Source organism: Tubulanus polymorphus, chromosome 3, assembly GCF_964204645.1.
Source record: "Tubulanus polymorphus chromosome 3, tnTubPoly1.2, whole genome shotgun sequence".
NCBI lineage: Eukaryota > Metazoa > Nemertea > Palaeonemertea > Tubulaniformes > Tubulanidae > Tubulanus > Tubulanus polymorphus.
The window spans coordinates 1,552,674-1,572,395 of record NC_134027.1 but is presented as its reverse complement, the minus strand read 5'-3'; the positions used below and the strand labels follow the sequence as shown (position 1 = coordinate 1,572,395).

General features: G+C 37.1%; 1 protein-coding gene across 1 annotated transcript; it reads right to left on the bottom strand.

Moving 5' to 3' along the window:
• Positions 1 to 230: 230 nt before the first annotated feature.
• Positions 231 to 9,656, bottom strand: LOC141901311 (L-fucose kinase-like). The gene is made up of 26 exons (XM_074788470.1): positions 9,533 to 9,656; positions 9,064 to 9,215; positions 8,929 to 8,979; positions 8,199 to 8,321; positions 8,032 to 8,107; positions 7,818 to 7,924; positions 7,471 to 7,551; positions 7,171 to 7,290; positions 6,512 to 6,695; positions 6,260 to 6,393; positions 6,022 to 6,189; positions 5,049 to 5,171; positions 4,861 to 4,956; positions 4,649 to 4,776; positions 4,354 to 4,568; positions 3,947 to 4,095; positions 3,619 to 3,765; positions 3,224 to 3,388; positions 3,106 to 3,140; positions 2,655 to 2,758; positions 2,253 to 2,390; positions 2,081 to 2,175; positions 1,666 to 1,884; positions 1,283 to 1,382; positions 667 to 890; positions 231 to 585 (listed from the first exon to the last, which is right to left on the bottom strand). Exons 1-26 carry the CDS (start codon positions 9,594 to 9,596, stop codon positions 511 to 513), a joined length of 3,273 nt encoding a protein of 1,090 aa, XP_074644571.1. The 5' UTR covers positions 9,597 to 9,656; the 3' UTR covers positions 231 to 510.
• Positions 9,657 to 19,722: the final 10,066 nt, after the last annotated feature.

The following is a 19,722-nucleotide window of genomic DNA, read 5'->3' as shown; positions in this document are numbered from 1 at the left end:
TAGAATCGTGTTTAATTCATTGAAGAGTCTCATTTCCTCATAGTCTATGATTCTGCTTCTTGACTGTCTTAGTGGCTCTGAATCCTGATAAACATCTATTAGCCTGCCTGACCCATAGTTTACGGTCGAATCCAAACAAAAACAATATCACTGTACACGTATTTTATATAGATATATATCTTTATTTAAGTACGTGTATCAATAAATACACTTATAAATTATACAATGATTAAGTGAAAAATAGATTTGACATGATTCGTTGCTGCATAACAATCCTAACATTGATCAAAATGATATGAAATCCATTAAACCTCTATGAGCAGTAGTAACACCTGACACGACTATACTACCCGGTAATCGAGACTAGTTTCCGCTCGACTGCTGATCCTAAAAAAATCTAAATCAGAATCATTACTCTTATTTTCAGTGTAAAATACTACATATCAGAGAGTCCAGTTTGTATTCATGTAAATGTGTTGATTTTATCAACTTGTCCCTTGTTCTCAATTATTACAGGTTGACGTAGTTAATTGTGAACGCGTCCAAACAAACTGCTGTTTCATGAACTGTCACTTTCTTCATCTCCTGTAACAATAATTCATACGTAGGTTACTATCGCGTTCCTACACTGTTTGTTTATCCAGTTTTCTCAGCTCATAAACTCACCGGTAAATCTGTTAATATAGCTCTGATTTTATCAGCACTGTTCGGCTCTTTAGTAAGTACATACAGAAATCCACCACCTCCAGCACCGGCTAGAGACATGCCGTATGTGTAAGGACGAAGAGCATTCATCATAGTTCTTACAGTCGCTGGTTCACAACCGGTCGCCATTTGTTTCTTCTGTTCCCAATACATGTTCATACAAGCACCAATTCTTTCAATATCGCCTGCAAATGATAACAACAATTATACATCGCCGTAATTCTATATACTTCCCTCTTTGGCTTACGATTTAAGAACTGATACTTGCATCAATTTAGAAATGATATATAACAAATGATGGGCATAAAAGACTTGTAGTTAAAAGGTGTGTTGAAATAAGAGATTTCAAAACAACTAAGGATGGACCAAAAATGTAAATTGCAAAGTAACTTATTGCTTAGATATGGGGTACAATATTAACAAGCTCTATGACCAGCAAGTTCAAGTTCTGGTTCTCGGTTGAATCTAAAATCAATTGACTAGATGACTTGAAGGTTACTGGCTGTTGATTTGATTGCCAGAAGCTATTCTAAGTAATGTGATGTCTGAAGAGCTGAAGTGAATGAAAAAGTCTAACCATCTTCAAATGCTTTAGCACAATCCCAGGCGGTTTGTACGAGTTGGTTTTCTGTGTTTACGATATCGGGACTTCGGGAATACCAACTCCTCACAACATCCTGAATATAGAAGGTTTAACAGGTACAGACCAGCAGGCAACTGACATTATAAAATAACCACTGATGCAATGCGTTACAATGATATTAAATCTCTCTATAAGAATGAATCTGAAATGAGCTAATGATTGATTTCCACTTTATTCTAATATTCATCTTAAGAACGTTAGTATTATCATAAAAGAGAAATTTAGAATAGATTATTAGCTTGAGGAAACATTTCACACTGTATTTTCCATTCTCATTGTGTTATTCAGTAATATTCTAGTTGAATTCATTCATTTACCTGCAGTAGGTTTTTAGCCAGTCTGGTTTTGCCGGTGTAAATGGCTAACAGTCTGTTGCTGAACGCTTCAATAGTCGTTGTTGATATACTGGGATATTTCACATCAACAAACAATGGCAATTTAGCTTCAGAATATCCAACTTTGATACCACCGTAAAGTCCACCGACCTGATCTTGCCAACCACCTCCAGTTGTTAACATTTGCTCTAAATGTAATACCTGCCAATTAAATACACACGATTCTTACAGATCAAGGAATCCTGGATTTATTTGTTCCTGCATGGAAAAAATAAAGGAATTCTGACTGCTTGAAAATCAGGGAAAAATTTGAATTTTTGGTGTCTTGTTCTTGTTGGGGACGAGTGGCACGAGGAACTACAGACTAAGGATACATATGTATTACACAAGTACTGACACTATGTACAAGAGCTGTATCATCTAATTCATGTCCAGTCGCCGCCCAAATAACCATCATAACAACACCAGCTAAAATACTACTCGTTCCCAATCCTGAATATAAAAAGAGAAACACGTTAACTCTCGTGGAACTGATACATTCTCTCGATATCAACAGTAATAATAATCACCTGAACCGTGCGGTAAATGAGACCAGGTCTGTAACTCAAATCCACCGTTATAGTTACTGATTAACTGATCGTGTAAACTCATACTAGACGGGTATGATATTGCCTCCGTACACAAGAATGCTGCCTTCAGAAGAGCACCTGCAAGTTAACGCAATCATCAAGAACTGTTTATAGAGTTTGGCTGACTGTATACACATTTAAACAAATCTAGCAAGATCTGGGAGATCATTGCAAAGTTGTTTATTTTCAAGCCTTTCCTGGATAGGAATGTATTATTTGTTTTTGATCGATACTGTACCTGCAGCATTTTGATTGATACCGTACCTGCAGCATTTTGATTGATACCGTACCTGCAGCATTTTGATCGATACCGTACCTGCAGCATTTTGATTGATACCGTACCTGCAGCATGTGGTTGACAATAATCCGCAAATTCAGATAAGTTTGAAATGGTGATTTTCGTTGTAGAATCAGAATCAGCTCCTAGTATCAGACGAATCACTGGTCTGTGATAAAAACAAAACAATACAGTATTCAACACACCAACAATCAATATTACCCCCCCCCTAAATACATTATCACCATTGCATGAAACTTATATACAGCGCCTTATTCCTAAAAGCCTCGAATATGCTTTACAGAAGACATGAAATTAAGATATAATATGATAATATAGAATGAAATAGACTACAAATGCGGAGAGCAATTGGTGACAAGATTTAGGGTACCCCGGTAAATGCTTTCTTTTTAAAATGGTATCGATAAGTCTTAAGAGCGCGAGCGTATCTTTGCATTTAGAAAGGTAAATCTTAAATGCGTATCTTAAAGTATTGTAATAACATGCATTACTTACTCCATAATCTTCCTTATTTTAGCTCCAATCGGCCTCTAGAAATAAACAACGCACAGATCTCAATCAATTATAACGAGAGCTATCTATCAGAATTTCTATATCGAATTCAATTAGATACCTTTTGATCGATTGATATAGCAGCATTGATAACGGCACCACCGTGTTCGTAGGTTATAGGAGGAGTATCAGACCAGCCTCCAGCGATATCAACTCTAGCACAACATTCAACAACTAACCATTTATCTTTAGGGAAAGGCGTGCTGCTCTTAGATACGTTTATAAACTGAAATTGATGAGCAATTTGAAAAGTTTTGTTGATCAAATTACAGGGTAGCCATTTTCCATCCATTTACAAATCCCCATTCAAAATGTCACAATTCATTCATTTTTTATTGAATCACACTGATAAAGAAACGCATAGTCAATACCATTTTCCGAATTTCCTGAGTTTTCCAGGTTTTCTAGGTCAGTGGCCACTCTGATTTATATTTTGTGCATTGTGTACTAATGTACCTTTCTAGCAGTAGCTGTAGCATGTCTGACCAGTATTTGAGCTGCTCCCTCGTAATGTCGCGCTGCTCTCACTAATAAACTCGGCTGTTTCAACCAGTTCTGTCTCTCTTCAGCCATAGCTTTCACGCCCAGTATTATATCACCTTTCTACGTGATGAAACAGGAAAATTGTATCCTAATAGTCAACTTCACGAGAATATTACTAGCCGATTATCATAGACTAGTTCAATATATTTAATAAATCATGGAAATATTTCGAACTCATCTTTCCTGATGTGGGATTTTAATGTTATCATTACAACACGGAGTAAAAGCGGGTCATTCTTACCTCTAATATTTGGAAAGCTTTTGACCATCTATGATTGCCAGCGGGTCCACTTCTCAGACCACCTTTACCATCAGCCATACACGCTAAAACCTCCGCTATATTAGCAAATGTTCGGGCGGCAATACCAGGTGAATTACACTCGATACCAACTGACAAAATAAACCAATCATTTATCAGTATAAACAATATACGTTATAATGAGCAAAATCGACAGTTTCAAAGTTTTAACGAAACTTCATCATCAGAGAAATAAAAACGACAACATTTTGGTTACTGTGACGATGAAGTGAAGTCAAAACTGTCCGGCGAATGAATTGTTAAATCATCAACTGTTCATTTTGCACATTAACTCTGAAATATTGAGATTAATATAAGTTTATCAGTTATAGTAGAGAATCAATGCCTACTCTCATCTAATTCAAGAAGAATTTCTCTGTGGAATCCGTGAAGACAAGCGGTTCTATAAAGCTGCAATAATCTCAAGTCTTTGCCTCCCAACAGTGTATCACGCATGAGGTTCTTACTGACGAGGAATCCAAGATTCTGACACATTTCAAAATCCTTACTCAAACTCAGTGAACTCCAAATGTCATTGAAAGAAAGCCTCCACGATGATCTCCACCTGCAATATTTCAAATAAGACGAACTTAAAACCTGAGTTGAATTTGACGCGATGATATCTGAATAATAAACATGACAGACCTGTGTAACATATCTGCACTGTTTCTAGAAACGCCTTGTAACCACAATATCTCTGATAGTCCTACTGAATGATGCATATGCGACACAGGGAATAACCGCGCATTTTCTAATCTCTTTAATTCTTGTGGCTGCGATAAAAAAACAACAAAAAACATTGATTTATCGACGAGATGGATTGATCATAGATATGGTCTATTTACTGTTGAACTTACTAAATCGATATCCCAGAGATCACCAACAGTTATTCCTGTTCTCGTAAATAGTTCTGTCCATGGACGGTTACAATAGGTTCCATCTAACACATTACCCTAAATATAGAAATGATTGTTCAATTTATGATAAGTAAATTAACTGATGTATATTTTACTTCAATAGCTTGACAGATGTTTCTCCAACAAACCTTTAAGCTATCCATCAATCCTATCGCTGTAATAATACTGGTGACACCTCCTGTAAACATCGGTAATTTCACTGTATGCGATTGTAAAACTGTCGCATCTACAACATCTAATGATTCCAAATTCTACAAATACGCAAACATCAGAGTTGGGCAGAAATTAACAAACATTTCTCTTTTCTCGTCTTCAGTAAAATAATTATTAGCAAACAGTTATAACCAATTCGCTTAAGACATCGAACACTATATTTGCGATTTCATGTGTAGTCAAGCCCGATATTCTGCCCTCTCATTAACCGCCACCCCCACCTACTGCCAGGTTTTCTCGATGTACATCTCTATACAAATACATAGTAAAACACCCCCGATATACCGCCCTCCCATTAACCGCCACCCCCACCTACTGCCAGGTTTTCTCGATGTACATCTCTATACAAATACATAGTAAAACACCCCCGATATACCGCCCTCCCATTAACCGCCACCCCCACCTACTGCCAGGTTTTCTCGATGTACATCTCTATACAAATACATAGTAAAACACCCCCGATATACCGCCCTCCCATTAACCGCCACCCCCACCTACTGCCAGGTTTTCTCGATGTACATCTCTATACAAATACATAGTAAAACACCCCCGATATACCGCCCTCCCATTAACCGCCACCCCCACCTACTGCCAGGTTTTCTCGATGTACATCTCTATACAAATACATAGTAAAACACCCCCGATATACCGCCCTCCCATTAACCGCCACCCCCACCTACTGCCAGGTTTTCTCGATGTACATCTCTATACAAATACATAGTAAAACACCCCCGATATACCGCCATACTCTATATACCGCCAAAATTCTTCTGCAGCGATGTGGGCGCAGTATATCTTGGTTGACTGTTTATAGACATTTGAAGGATGAATATAGTTGTTTGTTTGTTTGGTGACCTAACGCTGAAGCTATATGATTATGATTAGTACCTGAAGTTGTTCAGATTGTATTCCAGATACAAGACACTGTTTACCGATAGTAACGTCGCAGCCTGTTAACTGACAGTTTAATACTGCTGTATTAGAACCGATCTGACAACTAGAATCAATCACAGAGTTTATTACGATACTGTTATCTTCAGCCATACTCACGCCGTCCTTAAAAACACGAAAAAACGAACAAGTTTTCAAATCGATCGCTCTTAAATTTCACACTGCGTCGTCTTACCTCGATATACGAATGTATAATCGGTTGCCATTGGAAACATGGGTCCGATGAACTTTTTATCGGATTGTTGAGTAATTGATGATGAAATTCCGCCGGAGATGAAGAAATGTAATCGTATTGTCCCGGAATTACAACTTATAATAACAAAAACATATTGAATAATCACGCAGTATTCAACAGCAATGTTTTTTGCAGGGAGATGTAGGAAATGTAAAGCCACTTGGCAGCCTGTATTTGATGCACGTAACTTACCAACTTTAACAGAAATATCGTGTAATTCATTCCACAGTAAAGTTCGAGCCTGTCTCATTGTATCTGTATCTCCTCCAGCTAATGAGTATATACTCTGTCTACGATACAAACAGTTTCCATCTACAAATTCCTGCTGTGATATTCCTTCACACATCGCCAGCAGAAAGTCAAAAAACAACGACAACTAAAAACCGAACAAATCAATTGCTATTTGAGGTGGAATAATGATATTCAAGTTATTTAATTCAGTGGAGCAGTGTGGATGAGTGGTTAGAGACTGTGGGAAGCCAGGTCGTAGGTTCAGTGGAGCAGTGTGGATGAGTAGTTAGAGACTGTGGGAAGCCAGGTCGTAGGTTCAGTGGAGCAGTGTGATTAGAGCGCTCGCTGGGAAACCAGGTTGTAGATTTATTTCAACGCTGTACATTACCTGTCTCCCGGGGCAAGACACTTATCCTCATTTCCTCTCTCCACCCAGGAGTAAATGGGTACCTAGCCTGCTAGATAACTCTTGAGCACTAAGCAGAGTTGCTCGGATGTTACTTCTTCCCAGGAAGAGATGATTGATAGGCTGGGTGTGATAATACCAATCTTACGGAAGCATATTTACAGGCTGTCTGCATGTAAACACTTTATAAAACTCATTATTATTTATAGTTTACCTCAATTGGTTTCACTCCGCTGTCAACACCTACGTATGTACAAGCGTATAACTGACTTTGTGTGTGAAATTTCAATAGTGTTTCCGCAATCAATGGACTGAAATAAACAACTCCACAAACCTATAATAAATTCAGTTATAAAAAAAGACAGTCAGAAAACATTTCCTATATTTGTTATGTTTGATCTTTATTGTCCCTATTATCTATTCAATTTATTGATTTTATTCAATCTATGCTTATAAGGTGTAACCCTTTACACCTGATGGGAACCTTATAGGTTTATTTCATGTCAATGTTTACCATAGGAACATTTCCACCGTGCAGTTCACATGTTCGTATTTTCTCTTCTGAACCTCGGTAAACTATACCGGTTAAATTACCCTACAACGAACCGATAGAATTATTACACAAACTACTGACGATACAAATAGAATTCATTGTAGAATGCAGGATTAAAACTAACAGGGGTCAAATCGATGAAATTTTCACAGTTTTTGCATCAATACAATTTTTTACTCACGACAAAATACCAGGATTTCAAACATTTTTCAGATAATTTTTCACAATCACATAAGCCGCTACTGATCACAATCAGGACAGATTTTCTTCTGAATTTTAAGATATCAATTTTTTTACATCACTCTAACCTGTTGATTGATTTTGTAAACGCCATGTTGTTTAGCATATTCTGCATCACCAGGAACCGATATAGCGCACACTTGAATGCCTTCACTCCAAGGTATCAATGATTTGTCTGAAATAAAACACGATATTCAGCTGTAGACATCGTAGTGAGAAGTGTCAGGTTTTTCACAGTTCACTCAAAACGTTACTAATAGAAAGTATGGAAGCAGGTTTTACCATCATCCGTGTAATTTACTGCCAAAAACATGTCCGTACTACTGACCCAAACACCAGGGGGCGCTTCTACTGCTATCTAAATAGAGAGAGAAGATGATAAAGTAAAATAAAATCATTCGACAGAAAAATGAGTTTATCGTTTCAATCATTTTCAACGATTCACAAACCTTTGTTGTTATCGTATGCAACAAGGCATCGATGTTAGTTACAATATGGTCGTATTGAGCGGTTACTGTAGCTGGTAGATTCAGAAAGGCTCGATTTCCATTTCCAAAAGGAAACATGCGTCCCTTACAAGAAACAATTTTAAGTATGATTTTTTATGATTCTTCGATGTTGATTATTAACGAAAGGAAATTACGGTACTTATATGTTGCTACCTATGCCAGGTCTGGACGACTAAGCATATACAGGGTTCCTACAGATCAGTCATTCCAGATTTAAAGGAGTTAAATTTCAAATTTCGAGGAGTTTATGCATCACTTTCATATCCCTAATACAGTAGGCTCCTCCTAAATCGGTACTGTTTATCTCTCGGTAAACTTAATATCGGTTGAATCTGTGTGTATAATAACTAGGCCTAAAACCTGAACATTTTCTAATTGCCAATTTCTCAAAATTAAACTAGTTTTCAAGGACTTTTGGGCATTTTGCCCAAATTCAAGGATTTTCAAGGACCTTGAAAAACATTGTTTGGTTTAGAAGGAGTTTTCATGGAATCAAGGAGTCGTAGTTATACACAGAATGATTTTTGATAGAGTATCATAAAACTGACATTAGCTAGAATTGTAAATTCTAGAAGATGATGGACAGAAAAATCTGTAGAATGCAAAAGGTGAAAAATGATTGTATGTCTTACATTTCCAGACATGCTATTTATGGCACACCTTTACTTACAACATGAAAAATCAGTATTGAGGAATCTTGAAGAACATCAGGATTGACAACCTAAAATATAAATAAAAAAATAATTAAAACTATGCCGATAAATTGAGGTATGAATTATACCGACGTGATATTGTATTTACGTACGGTGAAACCTTTTCGAGCGCAGAGATGTTCAGATACAATCAATAGCGCGTTTACAGTTGCTCCTCCACTGCCAACGTTAGTCTGAGGATCTTGAGCTGTTATCAACAGTGTGTCATTATCTATTAAACCTTTCGATTGACGCAGAATTAACTCTGTAAATAGAATTGGTATCGAGCATAATATTGCTGTGAGTCACACAGAAAAACCGCTAACTGCGGATCAATGGCTCAGCAGAGAGAACTTCACCGAATCCATCGATGAACTAGGCCTAGGGCTTACCGAATTGCTAAATATTAAGATTATCAGTTTTTTTCAATTTTACTCTTTTTTATCATATCATTGCTAAATAAACAATATACTATCCAGTGGCACCATATTTGAACATGTTTGTGTGTTGACATCAATGCATTTGACAACAACAGTACCGGTGTAAAAAAATGCAACCTCGACATTTTTCAACTAAACACACCTGTTCTAACAGTTTCTTCAATTGTCTCATCTGCACATGTAACCACAATCGCTGTCCACTTCATTATAGATTTCAACAGATATAGGCCTAAGCCAAAAGCTTACTTTTGGTTTTTTAGATTCAATAAACTTAATTTTGATTGACAATAACTTCCGCATATTTAGGTTCGATTCCCGGAATGATTATTCTGCATTTCGCAGGGCCAAATTCGGTTTTCGTATCTATCTAGTCGACTAGTGGTCGGAACTAATAACCGAATGCGCTCGATTTTCGAACTATTTCCGGAGTATAGTTCCGACTAACAGACATTCGGTTTCGTTTAGTTCGACTATAGTCGACTAACTCAGAAAACCGAAGGTGGCCCTTCGTTGTTACGGTTCCCTACAATACAACGGCTAATTAGGTTAATAATTAATATTAGACTACATTTCGCAATGTCCGTAAATCATCAAATAATTCCGAAATAAAAGTATTTTTTTATTTTGAAGCATGTGTAATGTTTAAAGCTTCGCCACGAGGGAGAAAGGCTCATTGTGTCTAATGACGTGTGAAAGATTCAATAACAACGCGTTGCATCTGCATCCAGTCGAAACCGGACTCTGAGAAGAATCGGCCGACTGAGCTATTCTTCTTCATTATTGAGGGATTCTCGTTATATTACCTCGCATGATGGAAGGCGGCCACCGAATAAATTGTTGAAACAAGTTACTTAAGACCAGAAAGAAAGTCAACGTGAACGTTTCTTTCTAGTCCCTCCAATATAAACAGAGGTAGCTTTCTTAGTGGGCCTAGCAAAGCCTTATAGGCCGCTGTCGTCGCAAACACCCAGAAAAAAAACGAAAGGAAAATGAAGAAACAAAGGGAAAGGAAATGAGAGTTGATAATTTTCGTAAATTTCAGGAGAGTCTAGATATGAGTATAAGATATTAGTCAGTAACCTGACTGTGGTTTAGTGTCACGATCGGATATTTTCACAAACCACATACGTTTAAGCTCATCCGATTATAAAAAGCTTACCACCTACGATTAGGTAACTAACTAATAAGATATAAACTAGTGCAAGTTCAGGAAAATGAGCCATTAGGGTTTAATTACATTGATGGAATCATTGTAGGCGGAGGTGAGATAGGGAGTGAACGGAAAAATGGCCAAGGCTTCCTTGGCCTTTTTTTCCGAGGCAAATACCGGTACCTTGGCAATTTGTTCATTCCTTGGCCATTTTTTTCCTGGCCAATTTTTCCTGCATTCGAGATAGGGTCTGAGTATGTTCGCTTGTTTGTAGGATGTCATTGGAAAAAGGTAGTCGCAGTGTTTGAAAGAATATTTTGAGAGTGAATTTAAGATCGATGCTGGGTTGGCAGTATTGTTTTGAAAAGAAAGAATATAACTCGTGGTCTAAAGGAATGGTTTTTTTTCTGATGTTGACTAAAGGAGACACATTTTCTGCGGTGGAGTAATCAGATGTGGGGCCGTGACGATTTGATGGTGTTTTCAATAAAAAGTGAGGATGAGGGCATCATTAATTGTGAGGATTTCAAGATTTTTGAATAGTGGGTCTGTGCGTGCAGTGTTATTATTCGAACAATCTTTGGATTAGGAGGCATTTCTTATTATTAGGCGAATGCCGGCCTCTTATTGGCTCAATTAGTCAGCCGAAACGAAACTTGTAAAGGTGCTGTGAGCCATGCGATATTGACCAGACCAATGTACGACTTAGTACCCGCCACATTCTGATTGAGGAGTGCCAAGCCAGAGTGAACTGATAGGCTAACACTGCAGAAGTCATGAGCGCAGCCAGGTACACTGCTTCACCAAAGAATATAAAGGTTCTTTTTTTCGCAAAGAGGTGAGGAAACAACCCCATTGCATTTTCAACAATTTTTGTTGTTTTTTGCACGAGGCCGCCATTTGCAGGCCGACGTAAAGCAAGATGACATTATTGGCCGAACGGGGCACTGGTGATATAGGCCTAACGACTCCAAAAATGAGGGTATGATTCAAGAATAGGGGACTAGTGGTTAGGATTAGGGTTAGGATTAGGGTTAGGGTTAGGTTTAGTTCCCTAATTATCATTAATTACTATGTACATTACTATCATTATATATCATCATTATCAATTACTAATATTATTACTTAATTGATAACTATCACTACATATATTACTATAGTCCCCTATTCTTGAATCGCACCGGGATGACGTTCAGCTGTGTTTTATTCATAATTTTTTCCTTCATTCCACAGATGGAACGTAATCCTAATGTAAAATTAATTGCAAAGAAAATTGCCAAAAAAAACTACAGGCAGTACGCTGAAAAAATATTTTAATAACAAAAAAATTAAAAAAGCGTATGTAATAAAAGATAGAAAAAACCAGTAAGTTTATGATCTTTTTATTTAAAATGTGTTTAATTTTCCTAATAAAGGAATAAAGGCGTCATCAGGAATTTTAGGTTGTAAGATGTTACGAACACTTGTATCACACCTGATAGCAGTTTATCAGGGGTTGACTGTACAAAAAATGAGTGGATTGCCGGGCTGTAATTAGTAGGGGCTAGGGGAAATTTTAGAAAAGTGGCTTTTTGCAAATATTATTATATCCTATAGAACTGCCATTTTTCGGGTTTCTCTGCCCCCCCCCCCTGAAATTCAAATGCTAGCTATGACCCTGGATTGTAAAAGACCCTGCTAATGTGGTTTATTTCAGGTTGATTTCCACAGGTGGGACCAAACCTTGCCAAAAAGGGTAATTTGCACATGGATAAGACCTGTGCCCATTTTATAGACTGGGTCAAGTGGCCCAAGGGGTAAATCCTCAACCTGAGTCCATGGTAATAACTGACAAATTACTACCCTTGCCCCCATATCTAAGAGACTCGGTCCTAATAAATATTTATGGCGTTTGAGTGACGGCTTTTTCTGATCAAACCAGCGATAATTTCTGCACTTTTCATGCCTTTATCCAAGATTCATGATCTGCCCCTTTCTGATGTAGGTTTCATCCTATTTGTGAATATATGAAAAATTGTACTAGGCAAATTCTCAAACCAACCCCCGGGTCCTGCTCCTGATGACGCCTATGTGGAAATAAAAACTGACATCACTTTAGTATTTAATACAACTTAACTTCTTATTTCTACAATACACACTAGCATGCTACATATAATTCCATGTATTCTAACCGAGTATGCCAATGTGGCATTTTCTTTATAACAACAGATCCTCCTTTATTCGGTAACCAAAACCCTGTATGTCTCCTGGAGAAAATACTACACACTTTGAGGTTAAACCTTTTAATCAAAAGTTTACTAAACCTACAACGTTTCACCTTTTTCCTAACAGCCATCATCTGGTGTATGGGATTCATTTCAATCACATCCATGAATTTAATATCAAGAAATACTCAATACGTTCTAATACGATATTAATATTGTTATTGTAGATCAAAATGCTACGGATTGTAGCTGCTGCGGATGTAGCAGAAAGAATAATGAGGAACAACCCACACCATATAGATGGTGTGGTGATTTTTCGAAATCGCGAAAGAGGTAAGCTATCATGCTGTGTTACTGCAATCCAAGGTATGCTCCAGAAATATACCGTTATTATAAATGTAAGGGCCCCTAGTAAGATATAAAAAAACAATAAAGCGGTATTTTGTCAGGTAATTAAAGGGGTGCTTCAGCATTACTAAGAGACATTCACAACTCCTAAACTGCAGTAACTCATCCTGAGTTCTAAATATTGTAATTGTAGATCAAAATACTTTGGATTTTCAATGGCTGCTGCGGATATAGCAGAACAAATAATGAGGAACAACCCACACCATATAGATGGGGTGCATGTAACATTCGAATTAGCATAAGAGGTAAGCCATCATTCTGTGTTATTCAATCTCTGGTAATGCAATCCAAGGTATGCTCCATAAAGAATATATACTGTTATTATTGGGGGCCCGAGTAAGATATAGATAAACAATATAGCGGTATTTTGTCTGAATTTTTTGGCTGCAAAATCTAGTTTTCTTGTGGTTTGAATTAAAGTAGTTATCATCAGTTGTAGTTTGACCTGTACACTGGTCAATGTTGACTTCATTGACTGACTGGTCAGCTTGTCAATGAAGAGCTAACGTGAGCCAAATCACTCACTTGAAAGATGCACTAATACTCATACTCATGTGAATTGTACTTGGACCCGAAATCACTCACTCTTCAAGTTTCGAGAAAGCCTGTTCCCGATTAACATTTATTTTTTCCTAAGTAAAATTTTTGATTAATTTTTTTGTGAACAGAAAACACCAGCCGCAGCGGCGCAACCAGCAGCACTGGTAGCAGCAGCAGCACCTGTGGTTGGCAAGATCGTGGATAATTTTGCTGCTGAAAATTTAAAGGTTAGTTTTTCACAAAGAGGCATTAAAACCCTTCAACATTTCACCCACATTTCCCTCTGATCACTGCCTCATCTCTTCTTCCTACCTTATTCCTTTCCTTTAATTGAATTGCTCTAATTTTTAACCTTTTATTCTTCCCAAACGTGTTGTCAATTGATCTGTAATACCACGTCTACTCTAGCTCATGTACATTGAAACCCGGGTTCGACGAAAACCTGTGTTCGCATTAAGTAGCGTCTACACGAGCTCATTGCATATTGTGAAAATTCCTTTTCAATCGTTAATATTTCAATAATCCATCACTCATTACAGCATAAATTTCAAAATCGATTAATTATGTATTTATCTACCATTATCTCTCGTTAAAAACAAAAGCTATTTTTACACTTGATCTTTAAGGAATTGAATTTTATTGTAAATCCCTGAATTTTCTTACAGATCCCAGACAGAACGCCACTAAAAGAAAGGCTAAGAAGTGCTACAAGGAGACTGAACGTAAGTTTTGAAATTTACAAATTACAGTCAACCCCCGATATACTGCGCCCACATCAGTGCAGGACGATTTCAATGATTAATGTTTTCGCAGCCTGTGTAGTATAACTAAAGACCGCCGCACACTAGCGGCCGCAACAACTACGCCGCAGCAATTTAATTACCCAGCAACAAACGACGCAGCATCATGCACTGCACCTGTCAATAGTGTAGGTCAAGTGGTCAATTAATCAAGTATCTCATGCATGCACATTGAATTCAAATCTGGCTAAATCCTGGCCGCAGAATTAGGTGCACACGGGTGGCCTTGGCGTGCTACGCCAAAAATATCAAACAAGTTAGATCAGGGATGAGAACACCGACCTATAAAATCCGCGGATTTTTTAAAATTATACACTCGAACTAAACATTATTAAACATGCGAACAAGCTGATGGCTTTTTCTGGCGCTCCCCCAACGAAATTTAAAGCGTTTTCTGAGCACTTGAAGCAATCTTTTACATCATTTTTAGACTATTTGGAAAATTCTATTTTTCGGTACCAAAATCCACGGATCCACGCGGAATTCTCATCTGTTTTAGAAATCGGCCGCTTGCGGTTGTAAATTTTCTCAATATTGCTTCTTTGCGCTTGCTGTTAGGCCAAAAAATGATACCTTGTTTCAAATTCCCCGGCCGGGTCAGATAAATTAACTGTAAAAATCGTTAAAATAAAATGCTGCCGACCAGGCCTAGAGTTAATACCTTCTTTTTATGATGAAAATAAAAACCAACCGGGTGAATACAAGTAGTATATGGTAACGATTTTACTTGTTTAAAATCAGATCGCGAATAGCGAGAGTTCTGGACTCCACAACACCGATCTAGTCCACTCCATGTGCAAAGTCGAAATGATCGTGTGTACTTCTGTTAGCAAAAAGGGCAAACGAACAATTATAACTTGAACTCTTGTTTCTTAAAAACATCATTGTTTTTGAAGTTATATTAAAAAAATAAGTCAGAACTACATGCAGTTTGTAGGGAAGGTAATTTATATTTTGGTCATGATTCTTGTCTTGGATTTGGGGAATGTATTTTCATTTACTTTTATATTTTTAATTCATAGCACTTAATTAGTATTTTTATGTGATTGAATCAACTTCCCGTTCTAATGGCGTTTCTGTGATATTCTATTGAACGCTTAGTAGCATTGAAGTCTTTTTATACACACACGCATGAATATCCCTTGGTTTTAGATGACATTTGGATATCTACGGTATATACATATACCGTAGTTTAAATTATCTGGTCATAGAAAATGAACGCTAGAAGAATCTTCTCCAGTGAATAATATGCTTTTATTATTTCTATGTGTTCTCGCTCCCCGGCTGTTCTCTTTCCAGTCTTTTGATGTCTCCCGGTGTCCTTTTATATTGTTTTACTCTTTAGTAGCTCGTGCAGACCCTTGACCACACATAGCTTAGAATTCACGGATTGTGAGGTATTTATGCGTCACAACATTCCTCCAACCCATGTATGGAGTGTTGATGTACTTACACGCATCACAATAACCTAAAAATACATTCTGCACTCAGCGGAGCTCGTGGTTGTGCTATATTTAGGTTTTCCTACGTGGACACATACGTCACATGCAGACGTGTTTATTTTCATTACTTCTATTTATTAGAATAATTGCAACAACTAGTTTTTTCTTGATGTTTATAGTAATTTTCCATCACACGATATGATTCATTTCAAGCAGTAGCAGATCAGACACACTAAATAAATGAGGAATGCTAGTTAGCACAAATAGGGAACAAAAAATTGACCCTTCTCTCAATGGTAAATAATGCTTGAAATTTTAAACAATGGAAATTGATCAGTTATTACTGCCCTGGGGATGTCAGCAATTTGAGTCAGCATGAGAGAATTAAATCTTGTCATTGACTTAATTATGATAAAGTTAACGCTTTATTACCAACTTATGGCCTAAGATTAATAATGACAATTCAAATATGATGATGATTTAGTGATTTAATTGTAATTAAAGGGACTTTGTGAAACTGCTCTGTGAAACTGGAGTCTGTGATTGATTTTTAGCTTAGTTTTTCATGCAGGAACGAATGTCGTTTTCTGGCGAAGTGTGTCGATCCTGTAAAAATCCAGGCTAGGCGTGTTGAAAAAGGAACATTAGAATGCAAATGGCATCAAAATTCATAGTCCACAGTCTCGCACGCCAAAAAACAACAAAAATTGTTGAAAATGCTTTGCCATTGGGGTTGATTCCTTATGCCTCTTTGTGAAGAACAAACCTTAATATTTTAGCAGTCAAAATTATCTGCGATCTTGCTTTACAGTTTTCTTTGGCACTCAATCAAAATGTGGCGGTTGTTTTTCGTTACCCAGATACCGTTTGTTTATGTTCAAAGATGGCGCCTTTGGTAATTGGCATCTCAAAATTTTGATAGTTACTTCAAATAGAATAATTTGGTGAAGCATTCAAACTTTTACTGGATCCGCGATCTTGCTTTACGTGTCGTTCTATCAGTAGTCTCTTAGGCATGTCCTGGCACTCAATCAAAAAGGAACATTGAAAAGGAACATTAGAAAAAATTAAATGCAAATGGCATCATAGTCCATGCAAAAAACCACAAAAATTGTTGAAAAAATACTTTGCCATTGGAAAAAATACTAATGCCTCTTTGTGAATATTGCTCTTTGTGAAAAACTAACCTTTATATTCTTTGGTGAGGAGGATATAATGATATTTGCAAAAAGCCACTTTTCCAAAATTTCCCCTTGCCCCTACTAAATACAGCCACATCGTGTGCCTCAACAATGAAACCAAAGTATTTTGATCTACAATAACAATATTTAGAACTCAGGATGAGTTACTGCAGTTTAGGAGTTGTGAATGTCTCTTAGTAATGCTGAAGCACCCCTTTAATTACCTGACAAAATACCGCTATATTGTTTTTTTATATCTGGAACATACCTTGGATTGCATTACCAGAGATTGAATAACACAGCATGATAGCTTACCTCTTTCGCCATTTCAAAATCCACAACAACACCATCTATATGGTGTGGGTTTTCCTTGATTATCATTTCTGCTGTATCAACAGCAGCGATTACGAATCCAAAGCATTTTGATCTACAATAACAATATTTAGAACTCGGGATGAGTTACTGCAGTTTAGGAGTTGTGAATGTCTCTTAGTAATGCTGAAGCACCCCTTTAATTGCCTTAGGGCCCATGGAGGCAATGAAGTTGCAGACCCGCTTAGAGGCATAAGTAAATGAAGTCGGTCGCAAGTTCGTAATCAATTATTGAGAATTTTCAATAAAAACAATTAAACCACGTCGAAGAACTGTATCATCTACCCAATCGCCAAATCTCATAATTCCCCAAATTTCTTAAATTTTCGATTTCAAATTTGCAATTCCACATAAGCTTATCCCAGAAATTCTACATTTTTTTTGCAGGCGTCAAATAATTTTTTTTGAATTAATTTTCTTGTTTATATCTTACTAGGGGCCCTTACATTTATAATAACGGTATATTTCTGGAGCATACCTTGGATTGCAATAACACAGCATGATAGCTTACCTCTTTCGCGATTTCGAAAAATCACCACACCATCTATATGGTGTGGGTTGTTCTTCATTATTTCTGCTCCTACATCTTTTGGCACATCGATAAATCCGTAGCATTTTGACCTACAATAACAATATTAATATCGTATTAGAACGTATTGAGTATTTATTGATATCAAATTCACGGATGTGATTGAAATGAATCCCATACACCAGATGATGGCTGTTAGGAAAAAGGTGAAACGTTGTAGGTTTAGTAAACTTTTGATTAAAAGGATTAACCTCAAAGTGTGTAGTATTTTCTCCAGGAGACATACAGGTTTTTGGTTACCGAATAAAGGAGGATCTGTTGTTATAAAGAAAATGCCACATTGGCATACTCGGTTAGAATACATGGAATTATATGTAGCGTGCTAGTGTGTATTGTAGAAATAAGAAGTTAAGTTGTATAAAATACTAAAGTGATGTCAGTTTTTATTTCCACATAGGCGTCATCAGGAGCAGGACCCGGGGGTTGGTTTGAGAATTTGCCTAGTACAATTTTTACAAATATAAATAGGTATGAAATCTACATCAGAAAGGGGCAGATCATGAATCCCCTACATTTATAATAACGGTATATTTCTGGAGCATACCTTGGATTGCAATAACACAGCATGATGGCTTACCTCTTTTGTGATTTCAAAAATCACACCCACACCATCTATATGGTGTGGGTTTTCCTTGATTATCTGTTCTGCTACATCAACAGGAGCATTTATGAATCCATAGCAGTTTGATCTACAATAACAATATTTAGAACTCGGGATGAGTTACTGCAGTTTAGGAGTTGTGAATGTCTCTTAGTAATGCTGAAGCACCCCTTTAATTACCTGACAAAATACCGCTATATTGTTTATCTATATCTTACTCGGGGCCCTAACATTTATAATAAATGGAAATATTCTTTATGGAGCATACCTTGCATTGCATTACCAGAGTTTGAATAACACAGCATGATGGCTTACCTCTTTCGCGATTTCGAAAAATCACACCCACACCATCTATATGGTGTGGGTTCTGCTTGATTATTTGTTCTGCTATATCCGCAGCAGCTACAATGAATCCAAAGCATTTTGATCTACAATAACAATATTTAGAACTCAGGATGAGTTACTGCAGTTTAGGAGTTGTGAATGTCTCTTAGTAATGCTGAAGCACCCCTTTAATTGCCTGTCGTATTAGATATTCGGATATAACAAGGTTTCTACGTTATATTCGCAATACGCATACCGTATTTCGGTTATAATGTATAAATTATCTGGTGATAGAAGAAAATGAACGCTAGAAGAATCTTCTCCAGTGAATAATATGCTTTTATTATTTCTATGTGTTCTCGCTCCCCGGCTGTTCTCTTTCCAGTCTTTTGATGTCTCCCGGTGTCCTTTTATATTGTTTTACTCTTTACTAACGTTTGCAGACCCTTGACCAGACATGGCTTGGAATTCACTGATTGTGACGTGTTTATGCGTCACCACATTCCTCCAACCCATTTATGTAGTGTTGACGTACCTACACACGTCACAGTAGCCTAAAAATCCCTTTTGCACTCATCGGAGCTCGTGGCCATGCAAAAAAGAGATGTTTCTCTTTGAATGATTTTGCATCCCTCAACCTTTCAGAACTGCCAACCGTCCTGCATCTTGAGAGAGTCACGGAATTTTATTTTTGTGCGAAATATCCATTTTTATACTTTAT